A 14,241-nucleotide genomic window follows, 5' to 3' on the forward strand; every position below is an offset into this window, starting at 1 on the left:
GATGATCTAACAGGTCTTCTCTTCTGTCTGTGAACAGAAGATGATAAAAGCAGACAGATATACAGTCAAGTCTTCAAATCAAAATCTGTGAGGGTAAGCTTTGGCTAGATTTAGAGGTTTGTTGGGAGTGATTTTAAATCAAGTAAGATGACCCACTAATATGGGAAGTGTAGTGCATTCATTATTTTGTATTATTACGCAGACAAGTTGTACAATTGAATGAAGTGAATCTGATCATAACTGTTGTTCTATGCACTCACTTGCTGTGAAATAAAACAGCTTAATAATTGGTAATCGGCCTCGACTTATCACGTGTTTCCTTGATCTGTCTTCAAACAGAATGAAGGAGCATTTTGTGCAAGAGACACCGGTATCCAATTCAGATCACAAAGGGGTCTTATTGTTATACTCCTGAGTTACGCTATCGTATCATTAGATATTTGGAGACATGGGAACACCCTTAAACATTAGCCGCTCAGTCTCCTTAAGGGAATGATTAGTGCTGCTGTACTGGAGAGAATATCTAAAGCAAGACCATAAACTTGTAACAGATATTGCACTATCTATTAGAATGTTTACATTTAGGTACATCAATTTCAAAAGCAGTATCAATGGCTTGTGTAAATTAAATAAGTTCATCTAATAACACAGAAGTACATTATTGTCAAATATTTGAGAGACATTTGACTATAAAATCAATTTATCATTAGTTATATGCGAACATTTGTAGCTTTCTTTACATGCTTCTCTAGCCAAAATCAGAAAGGAAATTAAAAATCTACCTGGGGGGTAATTGTAAAGTACCAATCTGTGTAATGTTTCCTATGGGTGAATGTGTGTGACCTGGTATCAGTCAGACCAGTATCATGTTAGTCATCTCAGCAGGAGGTATCATCGTTCTGCTCCTTATCTTTAAGGATGATAGCAGCTGCCAGAGAATGAACTTCAATATTACTGTGTTGTTTCTGGGTTTGACAAAAGTTTAACTCCCTTAGCAAAAGCGCTGAGCTGAATTTAAAGTGCCAGGCCATGATATGGAATGTAGCCTGCTTAATTGGATCCACTTTGTCATTTAACACACTTAAGTGATGTTATCATGACAGCTTCAACAACTCAACTCCACTGTTGAAACTAGCACTGTAAACTTGTAACTTTTGGTCCCAACAGACAAACATATCAGTTTTCAGGTGTAACTCTGCCACCAGAAGAATTTCAGACTTGCAGGATTACATCTCCAAAGAGTGAAATAGTGCTTCCATTAATAGCAGCAAAAGCCAGCATTATTTTATCAATATTTGAGCAATCTGGAGTTAGTCCAGTGGAAAATCCTGCTCCTGGTATAAGCAATAGAAAAAAAAGTATTAAATATGCATTGAAAAACATAGTTTAGTGGAATTACTCGAAAAATCTATTGCAACATTGAGTCCTCACCATGCACAGTAAAGTTTCAAGTAGGTATTGAATGGAATTGTGCTGTCAGTGTTCTACAGCATCGAGGTGCTGCAAACACTGATGAGCACTGCACAAAGGCACAGAGCTGCACCCAGGCTTTCCCATGGCTCCCCCCATATGCTTATGGAGGGAGTCACAGCGCACAGGGAGGCCCTCTTCACTTCCCATGGATGGAAGATACCTTCCCAGGAGATCAACACAGCCTGGTTGCTCATTGCAGAGGAGGGCACAAGCAGGGATGTGGTCAGGAGGACCTGGGTGCAGTGCCGCAAACCTTTCAATGATCTCAGTAGATCACGAAACATTACTGCTAAGCCACACTCAACCTCATCCTGCTGGGCCTCTCATCACATCCCCACCACTCTGCCTTCCCTACCCTACTCCTGCACATCCTTACACCAACTTTCCTTGCACCTCCACCCATCTCTATCTACATTATCACGTCCCCATCTCACTAGCCACCACTCACACTCACCCTCATCCTAGTGCAATCATACCAACTAACAACACACAAGGATAGGCACTTGGGTGTTTTATGCAATGTTCATGTAAAGTTTCTGTTAATGTGGTGTCAAACATTGAAACCTTTATTTTCAACACTTTGGGCTGGATTTTGCCAATGGGGATGTGATGATTTTCCCTTGATTGACCTTGTTGAGCCCGCCCAGCGGGCTCAGCAGGCCAATTAAGGGACACCCGGTTACAGGTGACGTCAGGGATTGACATTTCATCTGTCAAGAGCTTTTGACAGATGAAATATCAGCGTTTGACAGCTCTGTGAAGCTGTCAAACACTGACAATCTGACTTCTAACTTGAGTCCTTCTCCACAGACTCAGTTAGAAATCTCTCCAGAACAGAAATCAGAATACTGCAATTTTTGACAGCTCACGGCCATTCTGCTTTCTGTGCCGGTGAGATGAGGGACTCCTGAGACCTGAAGGAAGGAAGCCTGCATTAGTAAGTAAAGGTAAGTAAAACTTATTTAAACACTTTACACACACCAAACACACTTACCTCTGCACTCATGCACCCATCACTCACCTGAACACCGGACATCTCGAACCCTCCAAGCCCTTCAGCCCAACGGTCCGCCTCGCTAACTTGGCGTAGTTTGGAGCCGTCGGGCAGCCCACACTTCAGGGCTAAAAATAGGGATTAGGCCAAAAGCTGCCTGTTAACTACCTGTTAACAGGCAGTTAATTGGCATTAATCCCCTTCCCGCCTCGGGGAGGTGGCTCCCAGCACAGGTCGGGTACCCGCCTCCTGGGAAACGGGCATGGAGGCGGGTTGGGGGCGGGAAGGGTTCGTGCCCCCTGATTCTGCAATTTTCCCCCAACTCCCGCCTCCAAACCCGCCTCCACGTGGCTTGGAAATTCGAGCCCTTTGTGTTCTTGGACAGATTTATGTGCACCTTTCAAAGTGGCTTAGTGAGTTGCAGTGAATGGTGAGACATAACGGTACGCCCCGCAATGCTGATGAGTGAAAGGAATGGCTTGGGCATTGTAGGGATGCTTTATGGTGTTGGTGTGGGGTGGTGCGAACCTGGCGCATCATGTAGCAGCCAGGGTGTACAGCGTCAAGTGAAGTAAATTTGGCTATGGTGAGGCCACACCTGGCCTCCCGGGCAGCAATGCGGTCGGGTGCTGATGCCCTGTGTCCTGTGCAGCATCAGTTGATTGCGGAGAAGGTTGGTGTTGTTGTTGGTGCTGCTGGTGTGCCTAGTGCTGCTGGTGTTGGGGCTGATCATGGTGGGATTCTGAGGACCAAAGTGAGACAGTATAAAGGGCACCCATGCTGATGGAATAGATGGCAGGTTAAGTAGAGATGACAGACTCGATCTGTCAATGGTGAGAGAGGTAATGAAGTCAGACTGGAGGAGACTTGTGTAAAGACATGCAACGTGGTGAATCTGTTGTGGAAATACAGTGAGGAAGAGCTTGTGGCTGAGGAGAGATATCTCTATAAGGTGGGAGCTTTTATAGCACATTTCAAGCTATCAACTCAACAGCTGATTCAATGACCACTGCACTCCCGCCTCAGCTTGACAGACGTGGTCAACGACTAGCGTGGACCCTGTGGGCGAGCACGTAAGATCAAAAGATGTGTTCAAATGTATTCTTAATGATCTCTAAACAAGGTCATAATTACCTGAATTGGGTCCCCCCCCCCGCCGCTGCATGTCGGGTCTGCTCAGCGCTGACAGACCCGACATTGGAAAAGGGCGCGTTGCGGCGGGTTTGCAGTGGGGTCCTGACCCGCTGGGGAAAAAAAAACACTTTCCCACCTGACGTGCCACTGATTGCGCCTGCTGTCCCCCCGCAAAATCTTGGCCTCAAACTCTAGTCTGCACAATTTTCTTTCTCTTTCCTACTATTTGGTGTAAGTACTATACTGAATCACAGGCTAAAATTTATTATTACTGCAGTATCAGTACATAGAAAGTCTGTAGTGTCCGCGTATTAATAACACACGGACTGCAGGAGAATGGTAATAACAGGTGTTTACTGAACAGAGGGTATGCTGGAACTAACTGTACAAATTACTACACGGTGTTATATACAGGTGTGGTCACTACTGGTACTGCAGTATACAGGGGCTGTAAAAGATAGTTCCTCTCTTAAAGGTACATACATTACAATTCCTCCCCTTTTAGATAAACAGTACATAACATTCATTTAGCAATTAAATAATAACTAATTACAATTACAATTTTCTTTGTACTATATACATCAGCTGAAAGTAATCATTTATAAATTCATTCTTTGAGGAGGCTTCCTGCTCCTGTCTGGATAGCGCCTTTCTTGAGTATCCTGTTCTTGCGGCGGAGTCGATTCTGGCTCATTGGTTGGTTCGTCAGCTTCCAATACCACTGATTCTGAGGTAGACGCAATCTGTACTTCGGGTTCATCACCAGGTACGTATGGGCGAGGCATGGGGTTGACTTGTTCCTGTGACTCTAGAATCTGGTCAACATGGCGTCTCACGATGCTCTCTCCCACATCCACTGTGTACATTAGTGGTTCCTGCCGTGTGCATATCGTTCCTGGCTGCCATTTTTCTGTTCGGTAGTTGCGGGCCAAGACTGGTTGCCCTATCTTGAAGCTCCTGGTTGGCTTCTCATTGATGTGCTGGAATTGCTTATTCTCAACATCTCGTCTTATGTTTGGTTTGAGCAAATCCAGGCGACATCTTAACCTTCGGTTAAAGAACATCATGGCTGGAGCTTGGTTGGTGACTGCATGTGTCACATTCCGGTAAGCAAACAAGAAATTATCCACCTTGTGTTGCAGTGGTATGTTGTCGTTATACATCGCCTTTATTGCTTTTTTAAAGGTTTGAACAAACCTCTCAGCCAATCCATTTGTGGCTGGATGATATGGGGCGGATGTGTAATGCTTTACCCCGTTATTCCTCAAAAAACTCCGGAAATACTCGGACACAAACTGTGGCCCTTTGTCGGAGCAAATCTGTTCTGGCAAGCCATTCCTGGCGAAGATGGTCCGTAGGACTGCAATAGTTTTCTCCGTGGTGGTGGAGGACATTTTGATGACCTCTGGCCATTTCGAATGTGCATCCACAGCGATTAAAAACATTGAGTCCATAAATGGACCAGCAAAATCAATGTGTACCCGTTGCCATGGAGGTGAGGGCCACTCCCATGCGTGTAGCGGGGCCTGTTGTGGAGCGTTTTGGACTTTCTGGCATCCTGTGCATCTCTTGGTCATTTCCTCGATTTCTTTATCGATTCCCGGCCACCACACAAACGCCCGGGCTAGGCTCTTCATTTTTACCCCTCCCAGATGACCCTCATGAAGCTCATTGAGCACTCTATCTCTCAACTTGGGTGGAATTACCACTCGGGATCCACACATCAAGGTCCCCCGGCACACTGACAGCTGTTCTCTCCTTGGCGAGAATGCTGGCAACAGTGAGTCGCCATGTGCTGGCCATCCCTTCACCGTCAAATCATAGACCCGAGAGAGTGTCGGGTCATTTCGGGTTTCCTTCTCTATACTTGAGTTTGTAACAGGTAGACATTCGACTATGGTCGCATGGAATATCTCAACAGGGTGCACTGCAGGTGCTTCCTCCACTGTAGGCAGCGGCAGGCGCGACAGCTCATCAGCGTTTCCATGCTGTTTCGTGCCCTTATACTCTATGTCGTATTGATGTGCCCCTAGAAAAAGGGACCATCTTTGCAGCCGTTGCGCCATCATCACCGGAACGCCCTTCTTTGGGTTAAAAATGGAGACAAGAGGCTGGTGATCAGTCAGTAAGGTGAATTTCTGCCCGTGCAGATAGTGATTGAACTTCTTCACCCCCCACACCAGGCTGAGGGCCTCCCTGTCAATCTGGGCGTAGTTACGCTCGGCTGAGGTTAACGAGCGTGACGCAAAGGCTATTGGCCTCTCTGAACCGTCAAGGAATTTGTGCGACAGCACCGCTCCAATGCCGTAGGGAGACGCATCACATGCCAACCGAATTGGTAGTGTTGGATTGTAGTGGGCCAATACTTCTTTTGAAGTGATTAGGTATTTACATTTCTGAAAGGCACACTTACACTCATCACTCCATTTCCACGCTACTCCAGTTTTCAGCAGGGTGTTCAGTGGGTGCAGAATTGTAGACAAATTTGGCAAGAACTTATGGTAGTAGTTCACCAACCCGAGGAACGACCTCAGTTGCGACACATTTTCCGGTGCTGGAGCCTTGACTACTGCCTCAATCTTGTCTGGGGACTTATGTAACCCCTCTTCATCAATCACGTGGCCACAATACGAGATTTGTTTCCTGAAAAACTCGCATTTGGGGCGGTTGGCTCGTAGCCCATATTCTTGTAATCTAGTGAGCACCTGCTCCAGGTTGGCAAGGTGTTCACTGTCATTTTCGCCCGTAACCAGGATGTCGTCCAAATAACACTGGGTCCCCGGGATCCCTTGCAGGACTTGTTCCATCGCCCTCTGCCAAATAGCCGGGGCTGATGCTACCCCGAATACCAGTCGGTTGTACTGGTAAAGACCTTTGTGAGTGTTTATCGTGAGGTATTTTCTAGATGCTTCTTCCACCTCCATTTGTAGATACGCTTGGGCCAGATCAATCTTCGTAAAACATTTCCCTCCAGATAGTGAGGCGAAAATATCTTCTATCCGCGGAAGTGGATATTGTACTGTGTGAAGGACTGGGTTCACAGTTACCTTAAAGTCCCCACAGATGCGAACCTTCTTCGGCTCCCCAGGCGTGTTGCTCAATGATTTTTTCATTACAGGAATGATGGGTGTGGCCCACTCGCTCCAGTCCACCTTGGCCAGCACACCCGAACGCTCCAGACTCCAGCTCTGCTTCAACGGCTGGGCGGATCGCATACGGTACCGGTCTGGCCTTAAAAAATTTTGGGTTTGCGTTATCTTCAATTTTTATCGTTGTCGTTACGCCTTTTAGAGTCCCAAGCCCTTGCTGGAACACCGCTTTCGCGTCAGTTAGAATTTTTGACAGTCGTCCAGGTGTGACGTCGTCATCCTTTTTGTCAGCCACAGTTAGCGCCTGAATGGAATGCCAATCCAATTGTATTTTTCGGATCCATTCATGTCCCAATAATGGTGGTCCTCCATCTTGTAGTATATATAGATACAGTTTCTGTGTTTCCTTGCCGTTGTATTTAACGGGCACCCTTATTTTTCCTCTGGGGTAGACTTTTTGCCCCATATATGTCTTCAAGACAATGGACGTGTCCTTCAAGGGTATGTGTGAGAATAGCCGCTCGTAGTCTCGTCGATTTATGACTGTTAGGGCTGATCCTGTGTCCAATTCCATCTTTACTTGGGACCCTGCTATCATGAGGGTGACCCAAATGGTTCGGTGATCCTCCTTTGCGATCACGTTGTGTAACTTTAAGCAACTTAGTCTCCTGCTCCCGGAGTCATTATCACTCTTCTGATCTTCTGAACTACTGTCCGTCATCTTTTGTACTTTCTTGTACTTTTCCTTAGTAGTTCTTTTAGTGTTGGTTTTCTTTCCTGACCTGCAGACTCGTGCTATGTGTCCCACTTTTCCACATTGCCTGCATACTTTGTCCTTAAACCAGCAATCCTTCTGGTCATGGGTTGTTCTGCCACAGCGATAGCACTTTTCTGCTCCATATGCCATTTCATTGGTGCTATATTCTTGTGGTTTCTGTTGTATTTCCGCAGCTCCCCGTGCTGCTGCTTCGTAGGATACTGCCACGCTGAAAGCCTTTTCTAGCGTAAGGTCCTTTTCCGAAAGTAGTCGTTTCTGGGTTCCTTCACTCTGGAGCCCGCAGACAAACTTATCCCTTAAGGTATCTGCCAGTCCTGCTCCGAACTGGCAGTGTTTCGATAACTTGCGTAGTTCCGTAAGATAGTCAGCATTACTCTCGTCTTTGTGCTGGTTTCTTTTATGGAACTTGAATCTTTCTGCTATCAGCAGCGGTGTAGGGTTTAGATGTTCCTGTAAGATATTGACAATCTCTTCAAAGCTTTTCTCCATTGGTTTAGCTGGGGTAATTAAATTCCACAATAGGCCGTACGTTCTCGCGCCCATCAAATTCAATAATACCGACGCCTTCTTTTCATCGGCCACCTCATTTGCCTTGCAGTACACTTCAATTCTTTCCACATACGTGGTCCAGTCTTCTATTTCGTTGTCGAAAGCAGTGATGCTGCCACTCTTCGGCATCTTGGGTGGTTTAAAATGGCGCCTCCCGTGCTTTTCCTTCTTCCCCAATGGATTAAAATGGCGCCTCCCGCGCTTTTCCTTCTTCCCCCTGCTGCCAATGCTGCTCCTAGCGTTCTAAATAGTAATGGCGGCGCCCCGCGGCTTTCTGCGCGTCTCTCTTTTGTTAATTAATTTTCTTAGTTTTATTCTTCTTCAACGTTGTCCACTGCGCGTCTCTTTTCCTTCCCCCTTTTTTATTTTCTTTAACGCTGCCCGGCTCTTAAGCACCGGCCGCGCCCTGTGCGCTCCACCCTCCCTCTCTCTTTTCCTTCCCGACGACGCTGCTCGGCCCCCTTGGAGAGCCGCTCGATCGAGCTCTAGCCCGCCGCAGTCCGGGAAGGGTCAGCGCACTACCTGCTACCAGCCCGATTTGCTGGAACACCTTGACTGGAGAACCAAGCCCAGCTCTCCACAGCTTCCCCTGCGATTCTCTGAACTCCGATGGATCACTGGGCGGTTGCCCACGGTCGACGCCCGTTGCTATGGCTTTGACCTCCAAGAAGCTTCTTTTCAGGGATGGATCCCCATGAGGTGATGCAGTACTGCAGGTGAGTTTGAACCTGCTCGTCACCACTGTAGTGTCCGCGTATCAATAACACACGGACTGCAGGAGAACGGTAATAACAGGTGTTTACTGAACAGAGGGTATGCTGGAACTAACTACAAATTACTACACGGTGTTATATACAGGTGTGGTCACTACTGATACTGCAGTATACAGGGGCTGTAAAAGATAGTTCCTCTCTTAAAGGTACATACATTACAAAGTCCAAAATTCTGACTTGCATGAATGAATTTTTTTTTAAATGTAGGGGTTGATTTTCCCAAACCTGTTGGGAAGAAGGTGAGACTTCAACTTTCGGGTTTTTGACCCGCCTACATCGACATCCGGCAAATCCGCGTGATTTTCCCTTGATTGACCTTGTTAAGCCCGCCCAGCGGGCTCAGCAGGCCAATTAAGGGCCACCCGGCAACAGGTGACGTCACAGACTGCAATTTCATCTGTCAAGATTTCTTGACAGATGAAATATCAGTGCTTCACAGCTGTTTGAAGCTGTGAAGCACTGACAGTTTGAGTTCTAACATGAGTCCTTCTGCACAGACTCAGATAGAACTCTCAGCAGCACTCAAAGCTGAAGGCTGTCACTTTTCACAGATCGCAGCCGTTCAGCTTTAAGTTCCGGCTGAGTGATGGGCTCCCGACGGCTACAGGAAGAAAGGCTGTGAAGGTAAGTACAGGTAAGTAAAAGTTCTTTACACACTTTAGACACACCAAACACATTTATCTTTGCACTCATGCACCCATTACTCACCTGAGCACCGAAATTGCGACCCCTCCAACTCCTTCAACCCGACGGCCCGCCTGCTCAACCTGGCGTGGTTTGGAGCCGTCAGGAATCCCACACGAAACCCCTCAAAATCGGGATTCGGCTAAAAACTGCCTGTTAACTACCTGTTAACAAGCAGTTAATTGGCACGAATCCCTTCCCGCCTGGTTAAGGCGGGTCCCAGTGCGGGGCAGGTATCCGCCGCCCCTGAAAGTTGCGTGGGGCGGGATGGTGTCGGGACCCCCAAATTTGGGATTTCCCCCCCCCCCAACACGCCTGAAACCCCACCCAACGGCTCGGGGAAAATCGGGGCTGTACAGTTTATATACTAGATTTCAAAATACCTACACCTGTAACATATATTTATCAATATTTTCAACCCAGTATTATAAAGCAACTTTTGCTACATTTGAATGTTTCACTGGCACCCTCTATCTTCTGAGGAGTTTGGATATGATGAAAGGAAATTCCCTGGGGTACAGCCCTTCATCTCTGTTGCTGAGCCTTGCACTCTTCTTCTTCGGAGCCGAGGATGACTTGCTTCCACATTAAAAATGAGTTCTCAGGTGACTGATGAGTCCAATGCGGAACCTACAGTCTCTGTCACAGGTGGGGCAGACGGTGGTTGAAGGGGCGGGTGGGGTACTTGGGTTCCGCTTGCTCCCGGCGAAGAGACTCAAGGTGTTCGGCGCCTTCCAACCTGCTTCTCCTCCACTTTGTGCAGTCTTGGGCCAGGGATTCCCAGGTGTCGGTGGGGATGTTACACTTTTTCAAGGAGGCTTTGAGGGTGTCCTTGAAGCGTTTCCTCTGCCCACCTGGGGCTCTCTTGCCGTGCCGGAGCTCCGAGTAGAGTGCTTGTTTTGGGAGTCTCATATCGGGCATGCGGACAATGTGACCCGTCCATCGGAGCTGATCGAGCGTGGTCAAAGCTTCGATGCTGGGATGTTGGCCTGAGCAAGAACACTGACATTGGTGCGCCTATCCTGCCAATGGATTTGCAGGATCTTGTGGAGGCAGCGTTGGTGGTACCTCTCCAGTGCTTTGAGGTGCCTGCTGTACATGGTCCATGTCTCTGAGGCATACAGCCTTGCCCTACCACAGTACGCATCACATTTCCTATTGAATTTATAGAGCGGTAGTTAATTACATAATAGGGCTGATTTTCCGAATGCATGTTACTGCTGGGGAGCCTCACTTGCTGACCATCTGTAGTGAGAACTTTTCGCAGGCGTCCCAGAATTTCCCATCATTTAATTTTTATAAGATTCTTACACTTTGTAAATAAAATGTGACTATATTGCATAAAAAATCAGAGCTCATGGTCAATATGGATGAGAATGATTTTTTTTACCTTATCTACAACAACAAAAACTTGCATTTACATAGCACCTATAATGTCAAAAAATGTTCTTATTTACAAACTGAAATATGGATCATCTACAGCAAAGGATTATCTTAATTTTCTACCTCATCATGATGGCATTACAGTATGAAAACTTCACGTTTATGTTCTCCCTTTTAGTTCCTTTTGGTGTAATTGATTATCTTTGTATTTTTATCCTAGGTTTGGTACCACCCACTAATTTACGTGAAGGGAAAGTCTCAGAAACATCACTGGAATTACTGTGGGATAAAGCAGAAGGCCATTTCTGCCAGTATGAAGTGCTTTGTGCAAACTGTGACCGGCAGCTGGTGGTAACCTCAATTTGTTCTTGGTGCATTAAGACATGCACTATACACTGCATGTAATATAACATGTGTTTAGCATTTACCTCGACAAATTGTCAGCTACAGTTTGAAAATGTTACAAAACAACGCTTGGTGCAGTTAACCTCCTGATCATGAAATTTTGTTTTGACAAACATGATTTTATTTTAAGAATTTCTGGCTATGTTTAGCCCTTTTGTGAAATATGTTTGCTAATGTGATATATATATATTGAATTACAAATGTATAATTGATTAATTTCAGGTTCAAAAGGTTCAACAAGAGTATGTAGAATTTACACATCTGACCCCGGGGAAACTGTATAATATTTCACTTCGAACAGAAAAGGAAGGCTATCGAGATAGCATACCAGTGAAACAATTAATACGTACATGTAAGGTTGTATTTTGTTAAGCTTTATTTTAAATAATTTGGTTATATTTTCTCCTCTGAGTTAACTTCAATGGAGTAGTTAAAACGTGTTAACTGGTGAAACCTTGGATTTGATGCTAACGGGCCTTCCTTTTATTCTTAACTGATGTCTATAATTTTCTTTCCAAGCTCAAAAGTGTTGAAGGAAATGAGGCAGAGAAAATTCTGCATTATTAACAAAAATAACAACTTTTAACATCCAAAAGGCACTTCACAAATGGAAATAGAGAGGGAAATGGACACTGAAACATTGAGGGAGGGATTAGGAGGGATGACTGAAAGCCTGATCTAACAATTGGGTTTTAAGAAGACTTAAAGAGAAGTGGATAGGTGAAGAGGTTTAGGGAGGGACTTTGAAAGAGTGGGATGAAGGTAGCTGAAAGGTCCAACATCAATGGTGGGGCAAAATGGGTGGGGGGGGGGGTGGGGAGGTGGCGGGGGGTTGGTGGTGGTGTCATTACACAAGAGGTCAGAGTCTGAGGACCAAAGTGTGCGCAAGGTTATAAGGCTGGAGGAAATTGCAGAGCTAAAGTGAGGCAAGGTTGTGGTAAAATTTAAGGATGAGGAGTTTAAATTTAATACATTGGGGAACAGGGAGCTAATACAGGTTAGCAAGGATGGGGCTGATGGACAAGCGAGATATAGTGTGGTATAGGTTACAAGCAGTTGAATATTGAATGAGTTGGAGTTTAGAGCGGGTGCAGGATGGGGACCCAGAAAGAGACTCATCGAAATATTATAGAGGCAAAAAAAGCATGGATAAAGTTTTCAGAGGCAGAGGGACTGAGGTGGTGAAGGAGGGATATTGGTGATGGATAGAATGTGGGGTTTAATGCACATCTCAGGGTTTAGCAAGACACCAGTGTTGCACATGGTCTGGTTCAGCCCTGACTGACTGGCTGGGGAGGATGATGTTAAAGGCTTGCTGAGACCTGATCTTCATAGAACACAGGTAGTGCGATCATGCTACATTTTAATGGAATTTCTCTGCCTGCTCTGACTTTAGCTGAAACGTAGCTGTTAGATTCAAGTCAGAAATTTGACTGGGAATTGGCCTGGGCAGGGGCCAACTCCAACCCAACTGCGGGCGTCAACCTGACTCCAATCCAAGACTTGGAGGCAGTTGATACAACAAAATATAGCTAACAAACCAGCCACAGCTAATGTGTAGGGTAATCCTATAAAGAGGATGAAGTAATAAGTTTAAAATTCGTTTTTTTTTTTATATGGCCACCCTCTTCGTATTAACAGTGGCTGACTTATTGGGTGGGAAATTGGACTATGCCAGTAACGCAAAACAGGTTCATAGCTAATCAGCAGCCCGTTTTGCACTGCACCTGATTATTTTCCTCTGACTTTAATAAAGTAGCTGCACTCGCAGCACATCTGAATGGGGATACAATTCAGGCAACTCATGTAACAAGAATATACAAAGATAGGAAGGAGAAAGTGCCATTCAGCTTTTTTACAACACCACATCCTTTAAACTTGTATTCAGAACCTATAAAAAACAATTTTCTTTTCTTGTTTGGAACTAGGCCGGTATCTCTGTACTCCCTGTTAAATCAGGATTCTGTCTATTTGTTTCTGACTGGCCTGACAGCTGCTGCCCTATCTTAAAAAAGAGGAATTATTACCCTTAACAAACACATAATACTTTTGGTAATGAATAGAAATTTTAAATCCATTTTTAATGAACCAACAATGTATTGTTCATCTTTGCTATTTTAGTGCCAAGCCCAGTGGAGTATTTGAATTATAACAAGACTTCCGATTCAGTAACTGTCAGCTGGCCACGATCTGCTCATGTATTTGATGGATACAATCTTACACTATCTAGCAAAATAATCCACCAGGTTGTTAAAATTCCTTTTACTCACTCACGGTAAGCTGTTAATAGCATTTTGAAAATTACAATTCCCTAAGATTTATAATGTAAATGGTCTGAGTTATATGGTTATATTTTCAGTTGGTAGTAATTAAATTGTGAATAATATGATAAACAATATATGACTCCATTTCAATTTTTTAAATATTTTATGGAAATTATGATGTTACGTCGCAATGTAATTAATGAAATTATTTTTCTTTTGAAAATTAATGCATATACTCAGCGCATAACTTGTCTTTCTGATGAGAAGTTAAAGCTGAGGGCCTGTCTGCCTGCTCAGGTGGAAATTAAAGATACCATAACACTACTGAAGAAGAACAGAGAGTTCTGCTGGAGTGATGGCCAATATTCATTCTTCAACCACCACCACCAAAACAGATTAAATGGTCATTTAACATTTGCTGTTTGTGAGACCTTGCCATGCACAAATTGGCTGCTACATTTGCCTACAAAATAGGAACATAGGAACAGGAGTAGGCCATTGAGCCCCTCAAGCCTGTTCTGCCATTCAATGAGATCATGGCTGATCTGTATCTTAACTCCATCTACCTGCTTAGGTTCCGTAACCCTTAATACCCTTGCCTAACAAAAATCTATCAATCTCAGTTTTTGAAATTTTCAATTGACCCTCAGCCTCAACAGCTTTTTGGGGGAAGAGAGTTCCAGATTCCCACTACCCTTTGTGTGAAGAAGTGCTT

At 45.0% G+C, this 14,241-nt stretch overlaps 1 protein-coding gene and 1 long non-coding RNA gene across 7 annotated transcripts in view; one reads left to right on the forward strand and one right to left on the reverse strand.

Moving 5' to 3' along the window:
• LOC147106289 (uncharacterized) overlaps positions 1-14,241 on the reverse strand; it is a 313,882-nt gene that overhangs the window by 46,684 nt on the left and 252,957 nt on the right. The window lies entirely within an intron of this gene.
• ptprq (protein tyrosine phosphatase receptor type Q) overlaps positions 1-14,241 on the forward strand; it is a 278,107-nt gene that overhangs the window by 46,604 nt on the left and 217,262 nt on the right. Inside the window, 3 exon segments of the mRNA XM_086009276.1 lie at positions 11,078-11,208; positions 11,485-11,614; positions 13,384-13,537. Coding sequence (XP_085865402.1) covers positions 11,078-11,208; positions 11,485-11,614; positions 13,384-13,537 — 415 coding nt within the window.

Source organism: Somniosus microcephalus, chromosome 16 (genome assembly GCF_052327205.1).
Source record: "Somniosus microcephalus isolate GS21.2 chromosome 16, FLI_Smic_1.0, whole genome shotgun sequence".
In the NCBI taxonomy this organism is placed as follows: domain Eukaryota; kingdom Metazoa; phylum Chordata; class Chondrichthyes; order Squaliformes; family Somniosidae; genus Somniosus; species Somniosus microcephalus.